Below are 22,790 nucleotides of genomic sequence, written 5' to 3'. Positions count from 1 at the left end.
TGAAGGCTAGTTATTGAAGTTCTATTAAGATAATTTTGATCTTAAACACTTCAATTGAAACCCATACGATAGCTTCTCTTTTTCTTTCTGTCTGTCTGTATGTCATTCTATCTTACACAAAGAATGTCTTTGGCTTTTCCCTGGGGAAGGAGGAAGAAGAAGCATCAACTCTATGTTCCTCCAGTTGGGTTAGAATCTGTAAATTAATCTGCTCCATAGGAAGGTATTCCCAAATGACTCCAGTTACCTTGGAGGAAACAGGCTAATTTATCTCCCTATTATGGATACTACTTGGCTGCCATACTCTGAATCTAATAAACACAAATTAACCTTGAGGGGAGCTTTAGAGATCACAGTGATAAATCTAAACAGTACAGATTGGGCTGTGAACCAGAAACTCATCTGCCCCCTTTACCACTTCTTAAGCTTTCAAAAAGTTCAATTTGTTTCTTGCTTAGGCTTCCACAGGGCGTCTCACATGTACATTCTTCCTTTCCAAAATGACTTTTTGCCTGTTAGTTGAGCCCTTCCTTATTTTAACTCCTTTTCTCATCCTGAAGTCTCTTGCTTCAGTTCCCAGGGTATACTGCTCTTCCCAAAGAAATCAATCACTTGGAAATCAGATTGTTAGTGCTAAGGTTGGACTTCGCTAGTGTTAGGGATTGTTAGTGCTAAAGTTAGGGCTGCAATTAGTGCAATAAGTATTAAAACTGAGGAATTTAGGGTCATAGTGTTTTATTAATAAATAATTTGGTGACCATCTGCAATTTTGTATAACAATCCATCTAGAACTACAATATCTTTTTAACTGAATGTAACCTAAAATTTTGTGTTTCATTAAGTTTATGTCTTGTGATTTGCAGTTCTGGCATTCTCTGTCAGTATAAACCATTCTGTCCTCTGATTTCTGTTGCTGATTTGCCATATAACTGAGGAGGTTAAGGGTGTTCCCTATTACAGGAAGAATTTTTGCTTTGTCCAAAAGTTAAAGGAAAAAAACCCCAGAAACATTGCTAACTAAGAGGTTTAATTCCTCCTAAAAACCCTCAAGGAGTCCACATAAAAGAGTTATATTCTGAACCCACCTTTATCTTAATGTAAATACAGAGGGATAGATACAGAAACAACTATATCTATATATAACTATAAACCAAGAACCCAGATGTTTGTTTCTAAATACCATTCCTTAATAAAAGGAACCAGGGCACATAATACAAAATCTGTGAAGGTATGTTCCTATTTAAAACTTGTCTTAGAATGTTTTGGCCTTTCTTACTTTTAGCTATATATCTTTTCATGTGATTTACTCCTTTACAATTAGCTTTGTATGTGTATATATATATATATATATAACTTTTTTAATGTTTAAAAAGTAAATGTTCATTGTGACAATTTTAAAAAGAGAAGTATAAAGAAAAAACCCAAAAATCTCTCAGTGGGTTTCTCAGTTTTGAACATTGATTGAAACAGCTGAAATCTTTAACTTGTTTAAAACATTCCTACAATAAATAATGAGCCATTGGGCTTCCCTGGTGGAGCAGTGGTTAAGAATCCACCTGCCAGTGCAGGGGACATGGGTTCGAGCCCTGGTCCAGGATGATCCTACATGCCGTGGGGCAACTAAGCCCGTGTGCCACAGCTACAGAGCCCATGCGCTCTGGAGCCCACGCACCACAACTAGAGAATAAGCCTTAAGGAGATCTCGAAACAAAGACCTGACACAGCCAAAAAAAAAAAAAAAAAAGATGTTGGTCAGGTTGTGTTTTCATATGGAGGCTTAACTGGTGAAGGATCTGTTTCCAAGCTCATTCAGGGTGTTGGTAGAATTCATTCCTTACCGTTGTAGGACTGAGGGCCCCATATTTTTGCTGGTTGTCAGCTAGAGGCTACCCATAAGTCCTAGAGGCCACCACTAGTTCTCTGCCATGTGGCCCTCTCCATGGGCAGTTCATATGGCTGTTGGCTTCTTCAAGGTGATCAGGAGAGCTTTTAGCTCCAGTCCGCTAAGCTGGAGTCATATAATATAGTGTAATCCCAGGAGTGGTGATATCGCATCACTTTTACCATAGTTTATCGGCTAGAAGTCACAGGTTGTACCTGGCACTCAAGGAGAAAGGATTAAACAAAGGCATGAGCACCAGGAGAAAGAGACCACCAGGGATTGTGTTGGGGTCTGAGCTCTCATTTCCTCATCTAAATTGGAAGTAATAGTTCTTGTCTTAAGGAAGATGGTGAATGTTCTTCTTATAGGAAAGAAACTTGGGCCTCTTCCATTTCAACCATCTTATTTTATAGACAAGGAATTGAGGCTCCAAAAGAGTAAATGGTTTGCCTGAGTTTGGTGGAAGAACTCAAGAGTTGTTTACTCCCAGGTCAGCATGCTTTCTACACACTGTGATGCCTATGAAGTATCTTATTTTATTTTATGATATTTTTCACTTCAAACTTAAGCAAAATGAAATATACTTGTATGTATTGGTGGGCAGGGTAGAAGGCAGGTGCAGGTATTGCAAAGAACGCTGCATGTAAATTGTCAAATATGGCAACTGCCATGTGCGTTTGAGTTTCTGGGTGTGCTCAAGTACAAGAGCCAGTGAGTGAAAGAGAATTACTTATATTCAGGTGGAGCCTAATGCATACATTATTTCATTTAGTCATCTTAACAACTCTGTAAATCAGAAATTACTGCTCTACAGATTAAAAGATAAAACAGGCTCAGTGAAGATAACAATTATTCTGGGTACTGTCAACCATCAAGTTGCAATGACCAAATCATAGCCAAATAAAATAAATTGCTCACTCTGGCCCATTCCATTTCCCTATCACTAATTTATATCCTGTGAAATTTGTCACAGTCTATACAGCCCTTGCCTTTTTTCCTTTTGCTATCTGAGCCTTGCTACTCCTGGTAACTTTTGGTGGGAGGAGCTCATAATAACCGATTGTCAAATCTGCTAATCCTTTTAGATGTCTGTATCTCCTGGCTTTAGTCATGTTGCCATAAATAAGCCTAGCAGGACCTACTTCATAAATGGTTTCTTGTCTGTATATTAGGTAATTGAATTTCCATATGTCTATAAATTCAGAGCATTAATGAACCACAGATAGACTTTTAAAAACGTTGAATCCCAGTTCCTATTCTTGATCTCCTCATTTATTTTTGGGAACCACTTCTCTTTAAGGCATACTTAGCTACTTAAAGGATTCAGAGAGATTTAAAGTCAAGTATGAATGCCTTCACTACTGAATGTTTATAGACTATTTTTTCTCTTTTGATAGTCTTGGGGGCAACACAACTTCCTGGGGGATGTAGGATTTTTTTTCACTACATAGTGCATCCTCCTAACATATCTTTGACATTAACTCCCCAAATCTTACAACTGCAGCGTACACTTCCTGGGCACCCTAAACCTGCTAGTTTACCGGAAGGATTAACCAAGACCCTTGCGGAACCGTTCAAGGACACTGGGGCTGGTGCCCGCCCCGGGGCATGAACGCGTGCTGCCAGGCCCATTTCCTTCTCCGAAATGGCACCCGCTCTCTCCCAACTCTGGGGGTTCACTCAGGCTGACTGTGACCCGGCCGAGAGAACGCCGTCCGCCGTCTCGGGGGCCAAGCTTGGAAACGCGCCACAGAAGGTTCCTGAGTGGCAGGCGGTGGGGGGCGGACCGGGGGAAGCCGGGGCGGAGCCGGCGGAGTACGGCGTGCCGGGCTACGCCTCCCGGGGCCACTGGGCCGCGCCCGTTGGCGGAAGCCCGGCTCAGTCCGGCCGGAGACGCTCTGGTCAAGGCTCCGCGGCGGCGCCGCCGCGCCCGCTTTCGCTCCTTGCCCGCTAGCTGGCCTCCAGCCGCAGCACCCGCGCGCCGCGGTCCCCGGGCCATGCAGCGCTTAGCCATGGACCTGCGGATGCTCTCCCGGGAGCTCTCGCTCTACCTGGAGCATCAAGTCCGGATCGGTTTCTTCGGTTCGGGAGTGGGCTTATCCCTGATCCTGGGCTTCAGCTTCGCTTACGCCTGCTACTACATGAGCAGCATTGCCAAGGTGAGCCGGGGGATGGCGCGGGCGCCGGGCGCAGGGCCGCGGGCAGCTCTGCCGGGAGTGACAGCAGCAGGCGAAGCCGGAGGTGCCGCTGTCTGGGGCGAGTGTCTGGGGCCGTCCGGGGGGCCCTTTCCCCGGCATCTGATGGACGCCCTCTGAGCGCGCGGGACCCTGCTGACCTCGGCGCGGGCGGCACTGCCCTGTCACCATTCGCTAACCTGGTAAAGCAGCTCCGCGATGCTCTAGCACTTCTGAGGATGACTCCCGTGTGTCAACACTCTCCATTCCCTAGAAGGGTTTAATAAACCACGGTTAAGTTCGTTGTGTTTGAATTATTTGCATCAGGCTTCCAGAAGGATATGTAATCAGACGGATCTCGCGCTAGGGACGAGTTTGCGCTTGTTTCTGGTTTACGGTTGGCAGAAACTTTGTTCTGGACACTTCACTGATACTGGCTTTCCCCACAGAAGCCCCAGTTAGTGACAGGGGGTGAGAGTTTCAGCCGCTTCCTTCAGGACCACTGTCCTGTGGTGACAGAAACGTACTACCCGACGGTCTGGTGCTGGGAGAGTCGAGGACAGACACTGCTGAGACCTTTCATCACTTCCAAGCCTCCGGTGAAGTATAGAAAGTAAGTAAAGTTCCATTTTCAGTCATTTCTTCAAAATCACAGTGTTTTGCATACTCCCAGTTTTCGGTTAATACAACCTCCGGTTTAGTTAAGTATATAGAAAAGCAAGGGGGAATGAAGGTGGAAGGCACGTCTGCCACAGACACACGCAGCTGCAGGAAAATATTCAGGTGTTACCTTTCACCACTGTTGGGGGGAGGTGCTCTGATGTAAATGGTTTATTTTCTAAGATGAGAGAAGTGTTTGGGGGTTACTCTTTTTCCAGTTTGTCATGCCTCTGTCCCTGAGGACCTAGATCCTTTGATGATATGCATTGAGCTGGCGGTGGGGGTGAGAAGGATGCCAATTAATGTGGATTTTCTGTGATGGACCCAAGTAAAAGGACTTCATATTGATAAGCAAATGGGTTCTTGTGGATAATGTCCTTGAGGTGTTAAAGATATGGTCCAGACTATATCAGTAACCAGGAGATTTAAATGGTGCCTATTATTTATTTTACTGAGTCATCTAGTCCTTCTGGAGTTTCTTTTGTTCCCTGGAACTTGCACTATTCGTTTGGGAAAATTCTTCAAGTTCGTAGATACTATGTGAGAAGTACTTTGAAATGTTTAAGAAGCAAATTTTGTAATATGCTCTGTGAGGAGACTGCGTTATTGAGTCAAACGGCTAGAGCGGTGATCAGATCAGCAGTTTACCTATTCAAGATTCTCTGTTGAATTATTTGGGTGACCTCAGTCAAATAGGGGTTAAATGCTGGGTATTTCAGAGTAATGAGGAAATGATTAAGATAAATATTTGAAGTAGTTTGAAGCCCATTTGTACATACTATCTTTTACTGATCTTGCTGGAAATACTTTATGATACTAATTTCATGACATTCATGTGATGAAAGAAAGTGACATGTGTGTTAGTGGATGCTGGAAAGAAGTTATTTTGAGAGGACCAAGTAATGGCATATATATATATATATACAGAGAGAGAAAGAGAGAGAGAATTAGGAACTAATATTAAGACATGACTTGAAACACTAAAAGTGTATGTATGTCTTTTGTGTTATTTCTTTCAGTGAACTTATTAAAACTGCAGATGGAGGACAGATTTCACTGGACTGGTTTGATGATGATAACAGTAAGTGTTATATGGATGCCAGCACCAGACCTACTATCTTATTGTTGCCTGGCCTCACTGGAACAAGCAAGGAATCATATATCCTTCACATGATTCACCTTAGTGAAGAATTGGGATACAGGTACCAGTGAAAGATTTCTTCTGTTTTTCACTTAATTCATTCTAAATGAAGCTTAAATATGTCTGCATGTTTGTTTCCGAAATACTTATTTCTTGCGTGGATTATGCAATCCCCTAAATTATTATTTTTCCCTGCTTCCTCCTTTCCCTCTTTTTTCAGGAAAATGCATAACTGAATCATTGCACAGGAAATAGCACTTAGGCACTCAGCAGATTTTGGTTGAATGAATGCATGAAATTAGAATCACTTAGGAATTGACATAGGACCCAGGGCTAAGAAGCAGTAGGCCACAGTGAAGGGATTGCTAGGAGAATAGCAATTACAAACCCCTGAGAGACTGCACAATGTCCCTCATGTCATACTCCACATTTGGGCCCTGGATCCACTAATCTTGCCTCATCGGCTCAGATCCCAAGTGTAAAAAATATTCAGAATCAGCTTGTAGGTCTTCCTTATTTTTCCAAAGGTGATCTGTGCCTTTTCTGTCCACCTGAGTTTGCAGGTGCACATGGCTAGGGCACAGTTAATGATGGCACAGCATTTTAAAATAATCATTATTCAACTCAGTCACCAGATACTATTTAATTTTTGCAAGCAACTTAGCAACTTTAAGTTTCTGGTTCAGTTCTAAAATTTTAAAGCAGATTCATTGTGAAAGGTACTGCTTTTTTGAGCCTCAGTCTTTTTTAGCCAATGGTAATTATTGTAGTGGAACACTCTGAGTTGCATTTAAAGTCAAGTTGTATCTTTTCTTAAACTCAAAACACTTGTTTTGTGAAAAACTGGTGTTGACTTTATATTAATAAAAACATGTTGATATAAAGAAGAAAATGCCATAATAGCTAATTCAATTTTAACAAGTTAACTCTGATCTTTTACAGATAAAGTCTATTTTGTTCATGAGGTGACAGTCTCTTGAAAGCCTTGATATGGTGTTCCAGAATTATGGTTCCAATTAAATTTGCACTATAAGCAATAGCAGGAATTTATCATTGGATATCATTGGATACAATGTTTAAGCACCATTCAGTTAGATATGAGGCTTGATTCCAATTTTTTGCTAAAACTTAGTCATGCTCAGAAAATACAGATTATAAAGCCTTTTGTACATATTTAAATTGCTGATTCTATACTTTGCCTGAACTGTCTCCCAAGACTTAGAAAGTGCTTTTTAAAACAATGTAGTTGACGGGGGACTGGGAGTTTGGGGTTGGTAGATGCAAGCTATTACATTCAGAATGGATAAACAACAAGGTCCTACTGTAGAGCACAGGGAACTATATCCAATCTCCCGGGATAAACCATAATGGAAAAGAATATTTTAAAAAAAGAATGTATATATGTGTATAACTGAGTCACTTGCCGAAATTAGCACAACATTGTAAATCAATTATACTTAAATAAATAAAAAAACAAAAACAAACAAACAAAACACAATGTAGTTGAAACTCAAGGACTGAATCTCATAAGCTCTAGAGTTACCAGTATGCATGGCTTTTTTCCATTACTTGTAAAAGTTGCCAAATTTTATTACCATGGCTACTGTTACACTGTGCTTCAAAGCTGTAGGAAGGTTCTAGCTTCCCTAAGGGTTAAAATCTCTTCTACTGATTCAGAAATTTTATTGAGGATGTATGATAGAAGGAAGGCTCTACGCTGGGTACTGTGAGGAGATACAAAGAGTTGTGGGAAATTATCCTTACCATAAGGAGCCTATGAGAGTGTAAGGCTGGACCAGATCACTGTCAGCTGCTTGAAGACCCAGCTTATTTGGGTTTAGGGAACTCTAACGCTGAATCACACTGGGCTTGAAGGTAGCAGAATGCATGAGTAAGCAATGACCAGTAAAATTTTCAGTGGCCTTGGGACCTATCCTCATTTGTTTTTAACTGCAAGGAATCTCTGAATCTAGGTTGGAGAGGATTAGCTTTTGTTGTATAACAAACTCTCCCCAAACTTAGTGGCTGAAAACAACATTTCTTCTCAAAATCTGCGGGCCAGCAATTTGGGCTGAGCTCAGCCGGGTGGTTCTTCTGGTCTTGGCCAGGATCACTCGTGTATTTGTGGTCAGCAGCCTGGACAACTCTGGGCTTGGGAGCCATCAGCAGGGATGACTCATCTCAGCTCCATGTGGTCTCTCATCCACCATCAGACTCACCCCAAGTTCACTGGGCGGCACAGTGTTCCAAGAGTGCAAAAGTGACAGCTGCAAGGCTTCTTCAGGCCCAAGCTGAGAACTCTCACAGTGTTGCTTCTGCCATGTTGTAGTCAGGTCATGTGTGCACCCTTGAGTCAGAGGGTAGGAAGTTAGACTCCACCTCTTGAGAGGAAGGGCTATTAAATAAATGTGTTTACAATCTACCGCAGACAGCTAGGTAGTTTCCAAGACCACTGATGAAAAAAATGGATCTGGAACTTTGGCACAAGGCTGTGTGGAGTCCTTAGGTTGCAAAACAGATCTAAGTCACTGATAGCCTTTCATGGGATCCAGTAGGTAACAGAGCTTGGGGAAGACTGTGTAATATGGGGGAATGTGCATGGGCTTTAGAGCCAGGTCTGGGTTCAAATGTTGGAACTGCCACTTACTGAGTGACCCTGGGCAACTAATTTTTAACTTCCCCAATGTAGCTTCTCACTACAGAGTTTAAACGAATTAGAATGTGTGAAGTGTTTGGTTTCATGCCTTGAACAAAATGGGTCTTTAGAAATGTTTTATCTTCCTTCCTAGACTTTCTGTTCCCTGAGCAAAGTAGAACTTTTTTTTATAGTTTAAAGAGCAAGTATGAGTAAACCTACCTCTTGGGAAACATCTAGCTTCCTTGCAGGAATGCTTTGATATTATGTTAATGTCTCTTATACAGTAGAACTGCATAGGCAGTGCTAGCAGCCCAATATCGTGAGGGTGCACTTGCCTTCAGGCCCCAGTTACTATCTTATGTGCAGTTTGAGTATGTAGAGAGGGTCATGGATTCTGTCAGTTCAACAGGGAACCATTGATGCTTTACTTGTGAGATATGATTTAGACTTGAGAGAAAACCTAACTCCTGGCATATGGACAAATGAAACATAAGGGTTTACTGTTGTTACTGTTAAGTAAATTTTTTTTCCTGTACCTAAAAACTAACAAAGACACAACACAAAACTTTTCTGTTAAGGTCCACTAATTCAAAATTAATAATGAAAGGAAACTAAGCTAAGGTTCATTTAAGGTAATTGTGAGTAAAGGTTAAGAAGTCAAAAGTAAATAGGGCTTCCCTGGTGGCGCAGTGGTTGAGAGTCTGCCTGCCGATGCGGGGGACATGGGTTCGTGCCCCGGTCCGGGAGGATCCCACATGCCGTGGAGCGGCTGGGCCCGTGAGCCATGGCCGCTGAGCCTGCGCGTCTGGAGCCTGTGCTCCGCAACGGCGGAGGCCACAGCAGTGAGAGGACCGCAAAAAAAAAAAAAAAAAAAAAAGTAAATGGAGTTGAATGGGGAATACTTGGGCTGCCTTCATTGGCAGAGTACATTATGTACTTCCCTGAATGAACTTGCCCCTGAGAGGAGAAGAGAATTTGCTGAGCCAGATGACCCAGTCATTCTTCAAACTTGTATCAATCAGGTAAGTCCTTCATCTCCTGGAGGGCAAGTGAAGTAAGAAAGGCCAGGAGGCCAGGAGTGCATTTAGAGAGAAGCCCTCATAGAAACCAGAGGACTGGAGAAAAAGTCATTCCCTCTAATAAGTTACACCCATATGATTGATAAAGTAGTTAGAAATCTCATCCATTTCTTCAAGATTTCTTTTTAAAAAATTCTATTCAGTAATATAGCCGAATAGATATTATTTTGTATACCAGGATAATATCCTATTTTCTTAAATCTTTTATTGATTCTCTGAATTAAGTTACAGCATTTCAACTAAAGTCAGGGAGAAAAACAGTAACTCTGAGAGCATCTTAATCATCTTTTACTCTGACCTCTTTTACTGAGAGCCTTCATCTACTATTTTATTCCACCCCCAACTACTATTAAAAAAGAGTGACCCATCCAGAATTATGTACTAATAAGCTCATTGAAATCTAGGTCAGTCATTAAGTATTTTGGTATAGTAAAGTACAGTATCAGAACCTATATTCCCAAAGAGCATTTGCACAGTCTAGTGGAAGTGACAAAGAGTATTCAGTAGTAGGGAAGAAATGCATTAGATAGGACCAGGATTGGCAACAAGTGACAGAAAACTCAAAATAACGGTGACTTAAACAAAATACAAGTTTATTTCTCTCTCACATGAAAATCCAAGAAGGTAGATCGGGACTCTATAGTGTCAGAAAACCAAGTTTCTTTTATCATGTTGCTTCATAACCTATGGCTGCATCAGCTCCAGCTATCACATCTGCATTCCAGCACCCAAGAAAGAGAAAAAAGGGAAACTAGAGAATTCAGCATCTCCCTTTAAGGATGCTTTCCAGCAAGTATGCATACCAGTTTTGCTTTTGTCACCTGGGCCTGTTCTTCCTTAGCTGGAAGGGAGGTTTGGAAGTAAATCTTTATTTTGGGCAGCCATGTACCCAATTGAAATTGGGGGATTCTGTTACTGAGGAAAAAAAGGGGAGGGTGGATATTGGGAGATAACTGACAGTCTCTAGCACTGACTGGTCAGAGTGTTGCAAATGCCAGGATTCTGGACTATCAGAAGCAAGCGAGACATTTTATAGAGAGAAGAGATAGGTCAGCAGGGTCAGATGCAACCGAAAGGGCAAGGAGAATGAGGGTGGATAAAGCACAATTTGAGAAGATTCATTAGAGCTGGAGGAAGGAAGCCCAACTGCTGCGGCAAAGATGACCTCAGGAGACAAGAGCAGGAGTGGGTCACACATCTTTTGTTTGTTTGTTTTGTTTTGTTTTTTGGCTGCACGGCTTGCGGGATCTTAGTTCCCTGACCAGGGTTGGAACCCGGGCCTCCTAAAGTGGAAACGCAGAGAGAGTCCTTACCACTGGACCTCCAGGGAATTCCTGGGTCACACATTTGTTAAGTTTTCACAGAGAAAGGAGAGAAACAGCAGAAGAGGGCAAAGGGACCAACTGAGGAGTTATCAAGATTGTAGGCTTATGTTTCAAGAAATTTCCTTCTTGCCACATTTAAAAAAAATACTTACAGAAAGCACTGATTTTCTTCTGTGGTTTGATAGGATCAAGATCTCCTATCCTTCACTGCAGAGCCCACTATTGGTAGCAAGGATGCCATTGTCCATAATTTATCTTTCTGAGAGATTTGAAGTGGGAGATGATTTTAAAGAGGTTAAAATTTGACTACTTTTAAATGTTTCATCCCTTTCCAGTTTGGAGTTTGGGCCTACACATTTTTTTTTATTAGTTTCTGCTTTATAACAAAGTGAATCAGTCATACATATACATCTGTTCCCACATCCCTTCCCTCTTGCGTCTCCCTCCCTCCCACCCTCCCTATCCCACCCCTCCAGGCGGTCACCAAGCACCAAGCTGATCTCCCTGTGCTATGCGGCTGCTTCCCACTAGCTATCTACCTTACGTTTGGTAGTGTATATATGTCCATGCCTCTCTCTCGCTTTGTCACAGCTTACCCTTCCCCCTCCCCATATCCTCAAGTCCATTCTCAAGTAGGTCTGTGTCTTTATTCCTGTTTTACCCCTAGGTTCTTCATGACATTTTTTTTTCTTAAATTCCATATATATGTGTCACATTTTTTATTTAGAGGAAGTAGCACCAGTGGAGACTAAGCTTTAGGTGACGTTTAGCATTTCCTGAAGCATTAGGAGTACATTGGAGGGTCATCCAAAGACTCTTCCTGAGGGAGGAAGGAAGGGGAGGTTGAACCACGGAAAATCAGGCAGTGAAACAAAAAGACAAGTTTTGACCACTCTCCAATCTAAAAGCAGTATCTTAGATAAGATGTCATTTAAAATTAACACCAGAATGTTTTTATCTCAAAGTATTTTTATCATTTGTTGTTAAAATAATTTGATTTTTAAAGTTTTGAGAATGAGTCAGTTAACTGATTATTCATGAGGCTGGGTAGATGAAATAATGCTAAATGTTAGAAAGCACTGAATGAAGAACTTAGCTTATTTAATGGCATTTCTGGAAAAAGTTATGGTGGATACCGACAAGTGATCCTATTCTCTAGGGAATAGAGCTGCTGGATGTTCCACTATAAAATGATACCTTAATTAACAAACTTTCAGGGACAAAGCTCTTTTTATCAGAGCTGGCATGCACTCAACGGGTACCCTATGTTCAGAGCACCCATCCTCTTTGGAAAAAGAGACTTTAATGTCACTAGTTTAGACAGCACAGGGCAGCGTAGTGAGCTAGTTAAGTGGATCACTGAGTCAGATCTGCCTGCATTCAGATCCCAACTGTGTCACATACTACCTGTGTATCCAGGGATGAATTATTTAGTCACTCTGTGCCTCAATTTTCTCATCTGTACAGATACCTATACTTCATAGGGTTATAAGGATTGCATGTAATGTATATGAAGAAGCTTAGCCCACGATGAACATTTTTTGAAGTATTAAGCTATGAAAGTTAAAGGAGTGAGTCAGGCCATTGTCTGGCTTAGAAAAGAGCCTTGCTCTTTTAGTCTGGTCAGATGGAAATGAGGTACTTACTGTCTCAGCCCTATTACCAGGTAAGAAACCATCCCAGGAGGGCCCAGAGATAGCAGCGTGCCTGGCCAGGCAGCGGGTGGAACAGGGAGAAGGAGGGTAATGCCTTGCTAAGATGGAGCGGCCGCTGTAATCTGCATCCTGGAACACATACATGTCTCTGACTCGGTTTTGGGAAATAAAGTTGCCAGCAGTGATCTGTGACACTGGAATAATTCCTATTAGTTCATATAATTAGTGTAGAACACTTTTGTTCTTAAATAGGGTTTTCTGTAGGTTAGTTCAACTGGGTCTTAAGTTAACAGAAGGTACAGAAATACCAAAGAGACCTAGCTAGAATTCAAATAAGTAAGATAAAATATGAGAACGTCAGAAAGCAGCTGAGTAAATGTTACGGAAAATGAGAGAGCTAATGGGAAAAAAAAGATTCCAGTAAAATGTTTTAAGAGATTGCTGAAAGAGAACCCTTGATGTTAATTGTACAATAAGGTTTTTAGCTTCCTCACATCAAAGATAACTTTGACTCCTTTTCCCCTTGTGGCCACTGGTTTTGAAATATTATGCCTAATAAATTGCATTTAATTAAATATTAACTTGTTGGTCTTTTTTTGCTTTAAATTCATAGGGCCACTTAGAGCTTATGATCAGCAAAAAATAATTAGAATTGCCATTTTTGTTTACTGTAATTAAATTTAGCTTAGTTGAGTGCCTGTCGCATGATAGGCCCCATATTAGGTGTAATACATAGGTTATCTTATTTAATATGTACTCAATTCCAAGATATGTATTATTATCCCCATTTTACCAACCAAAAACAGAACTACAGTGTTAGTAATTTCACCAAAATTAGACAGTGTGTGACAGGGTTAAGGTTCACCTGTACAGCCTTGCTGCAGAAAAATGTATGATTTCTGTTAGGCTATTTGAAAAATTGGTCATTTTTGAAAAGTCTCCTTTACTACTTTTTTACACCCTTAGTTGTCTCAGGCTCCTAACTTGGGAACAACTAGCTCCTCAAATCCCATGATTGTTGCCTATCAGGATAATGTAGACCTGTAATATCACAGGACTCAGTTTTGTGAGGAAAATTCAAGACAGGACAGGCAAATAAGTCATGTTTCCTACTCAGGGAATAGATTTTATAGGGAGAGGGTTGAAACAAGAGAATGAGAGAATGAGGTTCTTGAATTATGAATGTAACTTTCAGTGTTCTCCATTACCATGTGATAATCAGGAGTTGGGTATTAATACAGTCAATAATATATTCTTGTTAACTATGTGTTTGATTTCTGATGCTTCATATTCTAGAAGAAGGTACATGAATTATGTTTATCTGTCATAATGCCTCTATGACCTTAGTGAGGTTGGAAATGTTCAGGTATTATCATTTTTTAAAAAGAATGTGTATTATGCTGTTGGATGTAGTGTTATATAAATGTAAATTAGGTTAAGACAGTTGATAGTGTTATTGATACACTTTATACCTTTATTAATTTTTTTGTCTCATTGATGGAAAGATGTTAAAATCAACTATGATTGTGGATTTTCTATGATTCCATTTAATTCTGTCCATTTTTGCTTCGTGTATTTGGAAACTCTGTTATTACTCACATATACATTGATGATTGTTAATCTTCCTATGAATGAACTCTTATGTCATTATGAAATATCCTTCTTTATCTCTGGTTGTGATATCAATCTGATGTTACTGTAGCCACTCCAGCCTTCTTATGCTTACCGTTTATGTGATATATCTTTTTTTATATGTTATCTTTCAAAATATCTGTGTTTATATTTAAAGTGTATTGCTTGTAGACAGCATATAGTTGGGTCCTGAAGGTTTTATCCAGTCTGACAATTTCTGCCTTTTAATTAGTTTTTAGTTCAATCAAATTTAGTTTTAGTTAAATCAAATTTAGTTCAAATCTGAACTTTTTATTTCAGATATTGCATTTTTTAATCTAGATTTTCCATTTTTGATAGGTTTTATTCCTCTGCTGCTATTTCCTTTTTTTAAAAAAAATTCACTACAAGCTTATTTTCTTCTGTGTCCTTGAGTATAGTTATAATAGCTGCTTTAAATCCTCACCTATTAATTCTAACACCTGGACTGTCTCAGGATCAGTTACATTGATTATCTTATCTCTTGAGTATGGGTTATGTTTTTCTGTTTCTTCATGGTCTAGTAATTTTAGATTTTGTTCTGGACAGTTTGAATGATCCATTGTAGAGACTCTGAATTCTGTTATATTTTTTAAAAAGAGTTTCTATATATTTTCTAATGACTGATTTTTGTTTATCAGGCAGACAATTCGGGTAAACTCAAATTCAATCTCTGTCCCCTCTGTAGTAGACAGCAGCTGAAATCTCTGTTCAGTTTTTTATCCTTAAATGGACTGCTTAGAGTCTACATCACAGAAGGCTCAGCCAGACTTTTTGCCCATTTTTTTAATCCAGAATTTAGGACTCTGCCTCCGTTTCGCTCTCTTTTCTGATATTTCCCCCTTTCTCTAACTTTTATAGTTGCATCAAACTCTGTTTTCTGGTTTTCAAGCCCATGAGATTGAACATTTCTATTTGACCTTTATCGATTACTGAGTAATACCAGCTGGTGCCTCCCCTCAGGCAAAAAGCTGTGAAAAGAAACTCACCCAATGCCATTTTTTTCTTCCAAGTGTCAACTCCCATTTAGTTTCTGCCTGCTTTGGTTGTTCTCTGTCGCCTTTATAATTTAGCAAGCACTTATTTTTTATTCTATGGAAGGGTTGGCCCAGAAGGAGCTACCATGACATTTCTGGAAGCAGAACTTCCTTGTCATCTTTTCTTAATCTGTCATTCTGAACCCTATGCCTATTTTGATGCTAACCTATTTTTCCATCTTTATTTTCTATCGTTATCCTACTATGTAGTCATGTTTCAGCTAAAATGATCTATTTTCTCATCCCTCAGAAACTTTTATACATTCCTACCTTATATCTTTGCTCACATTGCTCCCTTCAGCCCATATTATATCTCACATTTTCCTTCTGCTGAAATGTTTACCATTTTCTGAGTCTCAGCATAAGATCTATCTGCCTTTTTCATGAATCCTTTCCTAATGAATTTTGCCCATCCTAACCTCATAAGGCTTTATTATCTATACCACTCGTTGGACATTGAATCACATACTGCCTTGTGATATCACTTTTGTTGTGGTCACTCATCTGAAAGTATAATGCATTTCTTTTCAACCTAATTAGATTATACTCTTCTTGAGGCCGGGAACCTTATATTTTTATTTTGTTTTTCTCCTACAAGCACTAACTCAATCTTTAATTCAGTAACTAGTCTGTTTAATAAATTTTTGAATGAATGAGTCATTCCAATATTAATATTCATGTAAAATGCCTAGAAGACAATCTGGCATGTAGTAAACCTAATAAGTATTATCTGTCATTATTATCTAAAATCAGCATAGTGATCTCTGAATATTCCTCTCACTCCATCCTTTGCTGATTATTATTTCTATTCATAGACTCAAAGACTTGTGGAATCTTCGAACTGGAAAATATTTAAAGTTGTATGATAAAATCCCTTTATTCTGGTAGATCACTGGGCTTGAGCAGACTCAAGGCTATCTGTCCCATTTCACTGTAACAGTGGTTCTCAACCAAGTGGTTCTCAACAGCCCTACTACAAAGAAGTATTTGATCCAAAATGTCCGTAGTGCCCAAGGTTGAGAAATCCTGCGCTGTGGGTAGCTCTCTGCCTCTTATTTAACCTTCATTAAGTGAAAATCATCTGCTTTCCTAATTAATGTGTTCTGTTGTCATAGAAAGTTCTCAATATCAGATTTTTATTTAGTATTTCTTCTCTTTATTTATATTTTCCCTGTTTTGAGAGGAAAATTTAAATAGTTAAAATATGTAGGAAAAATAAATTTTGCAGAAAAATTTCCCTCCTAGACATACCCTTTAAAATTGTTTGGGAGAAACTGTAAAACTTATTTGGAGAGAGCTGTTACAAAGTTAAGAGGGTCTTATCAAATGTCTTAGGAATAGTAGGTGTTTCACAGCCTGCTCTTTTCATTTTACTGAAGTGTCAAGTGTCCCCGATGACGGTCAGGCAGAAAAGGGGTTAAACGAAACCAGCTAATTGCTTGTCACTAACTGGAGTGGGAGAAAGGGACCAAAGGGCAGCCGTCATTCTGCCTCCCTCCGTAGCTGCTCTCTGCTTCATCCTCCCTTTTTTCTCTACCTCATTCCCAAGGCTAGAGGTATATACAGTGATGACAGTTACTGATTGAACATTGTCAGAAACAAAGACCCATGGAGACTTCAGTACAGTTTCTCCTCTAGCAAGAGATAGCAGAGCTGTGATCCACTTTTCAAAGTTGCCTAAAGGAAAGTTACAAACACCCCAGTCTGTAATTTGGAAGAAAATCCCAGATGTATAGGCTGCTTTTTCCTGAGTTTGCAGATCATCGTTTTCTTTCCCCTCACTAATTCTGTTCCCTTCTCTCAGGGGCAGTCACATGATGGCATCTTGCCCCAGAAGCCATTTTTATCCTTATGTAGTGTTTGCACTTTGAAAGTGGTTCTTTTCTGAATGACGGGAAGCTTCGAGGTTCAAGGTCACAACTAACTTTAGCCCTGATTCCTGTGTTACTTAGGAGCTTATGCAAGTAAATACAAGTGGCTGTCTGTCTTGCCATTCTTTTTAGCAAGAAAAGATTAAAGACTAACTGACCCTACCTAACTTTTCTGCATGTTTTTATAGTATATTTAAAATCTTTCTCTGACTAGTCAATAAAATGTAATATTTCTAGCCTTTTCTCAAATCAGATTTCTGAGATATTAGAACATTTTTCTTCTTTTTTTAAAATAGATTTAATTAATTAATTAAATTTTGGTTGGGGGGCTGTGTTGGGTCTTTGTTGCTGTGCACGGGCTTTCTCTAGTTGCGGCGAGCGGGGGCTACTCTTCGTTGCGGTGTGAGGGCTTTTCATTGCGGTGGCTTCTCTTGTTGTGGAGCATGGGCTCTAGGTGCACGGGGTTCAGTAGTTGTGGCATGCGGGCTTCAGTAGTTGTGGCTCGCGGGCTTAGTTGCTCCACGGCATATGGGATCTTCCCGGACCAGGGCTCGAACCCGTGTCCTCTACATTGGCAGGTGGATTCTTAACCACTGCGCCACCACGGAAGCCCTGTCACATATATTCTTAATTATAGGCTTTTTGTATTTATTTCTTCTGTGTTAAATACATCATGAAAATAAAGATAATAAATGCTTTAAATACAAAAAGGGGAGGGGTTAAATTAGAACCTTAAATGGTCTTGATTGATTAGCTAAGTAGATAGACAAAACAAAATGAATTTTAATTGACATGAATATAGATTCACTAAATCAAAGAGAACCCATGCAGACACAAGTCAGGATTTTGTTTGAGGATGGCAAAAATACATATCCGGGATTATGGTTGACGGAAAGTTTTGTCAGTGCAGAATGACTGTGTAAAGGTTAGCATTGTGCTGCAACTACCATTGCTACTAATTAGCTAACTGTCGTTGTGTACTTACTGTGAGCCAGCACTGCTCTAAAGCCCTTTACATACGACCATTGACCTAGGAGAGGCAAACAGCATTATAGGACACACAGCTAGTCTTTCCTCCCCTAGGTCAGCTGAACACCAAGCAGTAGCATAGTGGGGGCCAACCTTCCAACCCAGATGCCATGCTCCTTGCAGCTCTACCTGTAGTGATGTTTTCACCGCAGGTAAAATTCCAGTGTCTGTGTTTGCCGAGCCTTGAGGGAACAAGAGCTGTTTCTCAGGATAGGAATAGATGCTTATTAATGTTGCAAATAGAATAGGTAGAGGACATATTTTTTTAAATTTGAGTCAAAAACATTTAAGTTTGACTTGTATTCAGAATTGTTTTAATAATACTTATTGGAGGCCTACACATACATAGGAAGTAGTTGTAAAAATTCTGCTTCTGGTAGGAAAATTTAACATCACTTTGATACACAGTTTTCTGGTTTGGATCCACATGGTGAATTTAGAGAACTAGAAATGTATTTTAGTGCATTTAATGAAATTATCAAGCATCCTCATTTCTTTGGAACAGATTTTTAAGAACCTTTCAGTGCTCTAAAACAGTGCCAATAAGATGATTTTTATATTATATTGTAAGAATCATGTGTAAAAATAACAAAAATTACTTTCCTGGTTTTTAGATGTGTGGTTTTTAACAACAGAGGAGTGGCAGGGGAGAATCTCTTGGTAAGTAAATTTAAATTAATCACAACAGCTTAATTTTTAAAAGAATCATTTCCAGTTTTATAACAAAAACATATTCCTTTTTATTTAAGATAGCTTATTATGTAAACAATACAAGTTCATTGTGGAAATATATGGATGAGAAAAAAAAAGGAAACCCATAATTATATGACCAGGGGAATCCCCTTAGTCTATGTTCATCCAGATCTTATATTTAAATTTTAAAATGTAATATATTTCTATTTTTTAAATTAAGGCTTTATTTTATAACTTAACTTTTATACTTACCATATTTTAGCATCAATAAATATTTATCTACATCATTTTTAATGCAAAACATATTTTCTTTAAAAATTAACTGGTACAAAAAAAAGTAACCAGTACAGTAATACATTTTTAATTAAGAAATTTACTGTCGTCATGAAATGGACTGACTGCATGTTATATGCCTATTTGCCTGCCACAGTTTACATGGAGGAAATATTATTCTAAATCAGCTTTTCTTCCCTCTAACCCCTAAAGTTTTTGCTAGGATAGAAGTTCTTCCGTCTCTTGGAAAATCATCACTCTACCTGATGTTAACCTGTGAGTTGGAATGAGAAATATTACACTCACTGAAATTTTCTTGAAGCTTTTCAACTGTTAGTCCCTCACCACTTCAACAGGTCAAAGGCAATTCTATCAGAATAGAAAGAAACTTTTTTTCTGGGTCATTGATAGAGAATGATATTAAGACTATAAATAATTAAGTCGATGGCAATAAAAATTTACAATCATGTCACTGTGTCAGTACATTATGAGAATTTGGGGGAAAAAAAAGAGCTCTTGCACTTTCCTTTATAGTAAGTTAAGTCCTGGAGAGGATCAAGATCAACATGATTTCAAAAGCTAAAGTTATAAAGTGTTTACGGTCTCACTCAAGTGCCTCGTGAAGGTGAAGGTTCACATTTCCTTACTTAGTCTGGCCCTTTAGGAATCTTGTAGACAGGTGGTAGGTATTCTAAGGGGAAAGATTTGAACTTGTCACTCTGGCTCTGGACTAAGCAAATTGTTTTTGAGCAGCTCTTGTCTGCTGTGTGTCCTTCTAGGTGCTTCCACAAAGGTGGGGAAGACATGGTCTGAGGCTCTCAAGAAAATGACATGCTGCAAAGTAAAATCCATTCGGTTCCATAAAGTGAGAGATAAGGATCTGTTCATTTAGCAAAGCTGTGTTGTATGCCTACTAAATCAGGCACTGTACAAGGCAATAGAGTGAGGAGTGCACACATTATTATACACAACCCTAACCCTTACTTAGTATTTTTTTTTTTTTTTTTTTTTTTTTTTGCGGTACGCAGGCCTCTCACTGTTGTGGCCTCTCCCGCTGCGGAGCACAGGCTCCGGACGCACAGGCTCAGCGGCCATGTCTCACGGGTCCAGCCGTTCCGCGGCATGTGGGATCTTCCCGGACTGGGGCACGAACCCGTGTCCCCTGCATCAGCAGGCGGACTCTCAACCACTACGCCACCAGGGAAGCCCCCTAACCCTTACTTAGGAGCTTTAACTTAAGTTGCAGGAGATGGTCAGATACATAAAAATATACACAAGACAGTGTGACCACAGGAAGGTTTACTAAGGCTACAGAGCATAGAGGGAAGGAGTAACTAACTGCCCCAGGGGAGGCGGCAGAATATCGCAGTGGAGGTGAATTTGAGTTGGATCTTGAAGGCTATGGTACTGAACCAGCAGAGGGGATAGAGGAGCTTTCTCAGCATGAAAAGCAAGGTATTAAAGAGCGTAGTAGCAAGTACTTATCTGTGGAGGGATAAAAATGATGATCATTTTATCTAATGTTTATTGAGTCCGTAGAATATATCATTATGTCTTTTTGTACTCGATGTTCAGCAATAGAAACAACCCCGTGATTTAGGTAAGTGTAGCCACCATCATCCCCATTTTCCAGATGAAGAAAATGAGGAACAAATAGGTTAAGAACTTGCTCTCACTGAGAAATTCAGAGCCAGGATTCAGACCCAGGTAGGCTGGCTATGTGCTTATGTTCTTGACCATTATATTGTGCTCCCTCTCATTACTCAGGAAGTGATAGGAATTCTCCCAAAAGGGTAGGGCCAGATTTTGAAGAGTCATGTGTAGAATTCCAAGGAACCTAGTATTGAACCATTGACTTTTTTTTTTTAAGTTTGGTTTTATTGAGGTATAATTGACATATAAAATAACCTGGTCATGGTCATGTTTTAGAAGGAGAACCATGGCAGAAAAGTGATGGAGGGGAAGGAGGCTGGAGGCTGGGAAATCTGTTAGAAGGCAGTTAGTTATTAAAGACCTATCCAGAGTGTGAACGCAGAGGTGGGGGGGGAGGGAGGGGAGAGAACAAAAATGAGGGGTATTCATGGGGCAGAAAGAATAGTATGGTGGGAAGTGAAGAGACGGGAGTCAAGGTTGGCATGTCTAGTTTTGCTGACTTGTAAAAGGCTAATACGGTGAAAGGTAATATTTGCTGAAATAGGCAACTTAGGAGAATTTACAAGCTTTTGGTGTCATCAAAATAACAAATTCAGTTTTAGATATTGAGGGTGCTTTTAGGTCATCCAGGTGGAAATTTTTCATAAACAGTTGGATGTACTAGACTGGACCTCAGAAGAGACATACAGGCTGAAGAAAGGAATGGATTATTGGTACGCAGTGGAACCAGGAGGTCAGGAGTGGGTGAGATCGCTTAGGAACCATTGGTAGAGCAAAGGATACACTCTTAGAACACAACAAATAGGAAGGAGGAGAGAAAAAGAGGAGGAGGAAGCTTGAAAAACTTTCTACCCTGAGCATTTAAAGTTAATTGGAAATTTACTTTAAAAGAATGCAGCAACCCAGTAACTTTTACCCATGAACTTGCATAGATTTTTTAAAAATCTCCAAGAACACTTTGGGAGATTTTACAAAGGGATGGTAATTAGATAAATTTTTTTTTTAACTTTTAAAGAATTCACTGAGTTCTAAGTGAGAGGATAAGAGTAGCTTGATCTCTGGTGTCTTATACAGTGCATCGGGTTGAATTCTGATGAACTGGTACCTCCAGCAAAAATCTGTATCATAAAGGCTAATGCCATCTAACTTAAGAAAAAATAAGGATAACAAATGACTAAAACATAATTATAATTATATCCTTTTAGAATAACTGTTTTTGAAAAGAAATTAAAGGGAGTAAATGAATTATAATTTAATATATACTTCTTGTCACCTAATGGATCACAAAAATGAGATGCCAATATTGATTATTAGAGCTAGGTTTGATATTTAGATCCCTTGATAGTCCTTCTTCTTTCTGCCTTAGAGCTATAAACAGTTACTGTTTCAGACTAGAGGAACTCTATGAGTATTTATACCTCACCTTGTTCCAGAAAGGATTTAATGTAGCTCAGGCCCAGAGTAAGTAAGAACTTAGGGTAGGCATAAAAAAGAACAAAAGATGAATCAGCAAAGATCAAACAGGAAGGAACCGATTCTAACTGAAATTAACCCAAAAGAGCTAGTAAAGGTGAAATGGAATTTAGGGTAAGCAGTTCTCCTAGGAGTGGAAGAAATGCAAAAGTAAAAGATTTGCTGAAATATGTTGGTGATATATTTAGAATTTATAGGGATTACTATGGCTCCTGCAGAGCAGAATAAGAAAGTAGAAAATTTCCACCACCACATTGTCCTCATTTCCAATTAGTCATTGCAGGATTGAGAGGAAGCCAGAAGCCTTGCTCACTAGGAAATGAGAAGCCTGCATGTTGCCCTTTCTGGGGCTCTGAGCTGTAGAAGACAGAGAGTCCTAGTCTCAGTAGACTGATCCTCAGATACCCCTGCAGGGTTCTTGGAGCCCTCGAAGTAGATGGTGCTTTTTTCTTTTTTTTTTTTTAATATTAATTTATTTGGTTGCACTGGGTCTTAGTTGCGGCAGGCGGGCTCCTTAGTTGTGGCACATGGGCTCCCTAGTTCTGGCTCACCATCTC

General features: G+C 39.7%; 1 protein-coding gene across 4 annotated transcripts in view; it reads left to right on the top strand.

Moving 5' to 3' along the window:
• The first annotated feature begins 3,777 nt into the window (after nucleotides 1-3,777).
• ABHD3 (abhydrolase domain containing 3, phospholipase) overlaps nucleotides 3,778-22,790 on the top strand; it is a 38,437-nt gene continuing 19,424 nt past the window's right edge. For 3 of the 4 annotated variants that reach the window (XM_081252363.1, XM_081252362.1, XM_081252360.1), the window contains exons 1-4: nucleotides 3,778-4,041; nucleotides 4,506-4,669; nucleotides 5,736-5,918; nucleotides 18,756-18,801. In XM_081252363.1, the coding sequence (XP_081108489.1) occupies nucleotides 3,880-4,041; nucleotides 4,506-4,669; nucleotides 5,736-5,918; nucleotides 18,756-18,801 (555 nt within the window). In that variant the 5' untranslated portion in view covers nucleotides 3,778-3,879. The remainder of the gene's footprint in view (nucleotides 4,042-4,505; nucleotides 4,670-5,735; nucleotides 5,919-18,755; nucleotides 18,802-22,790) is intronic. The other variant, XM_081252361.1, reaches the window with a different exon arrangement.

The sequence above is a fragment of the Mesoplodon bidens genome (genome assembly GCF_964165515.1).
Source record: "Mesoplodon bidens genome assembly, chromosome: 13".
In the NCBI taxonomy this organism is placed as follows: Eukaryota; Metazoa; Chordata; class Mammalia; order Artiodactyla; family Ziphiidae; genus Mesoplodon; species Mesoplodon bidens.
This window is presented reverse-complemented; position numbering and strand designations above follow the sequence as displayed.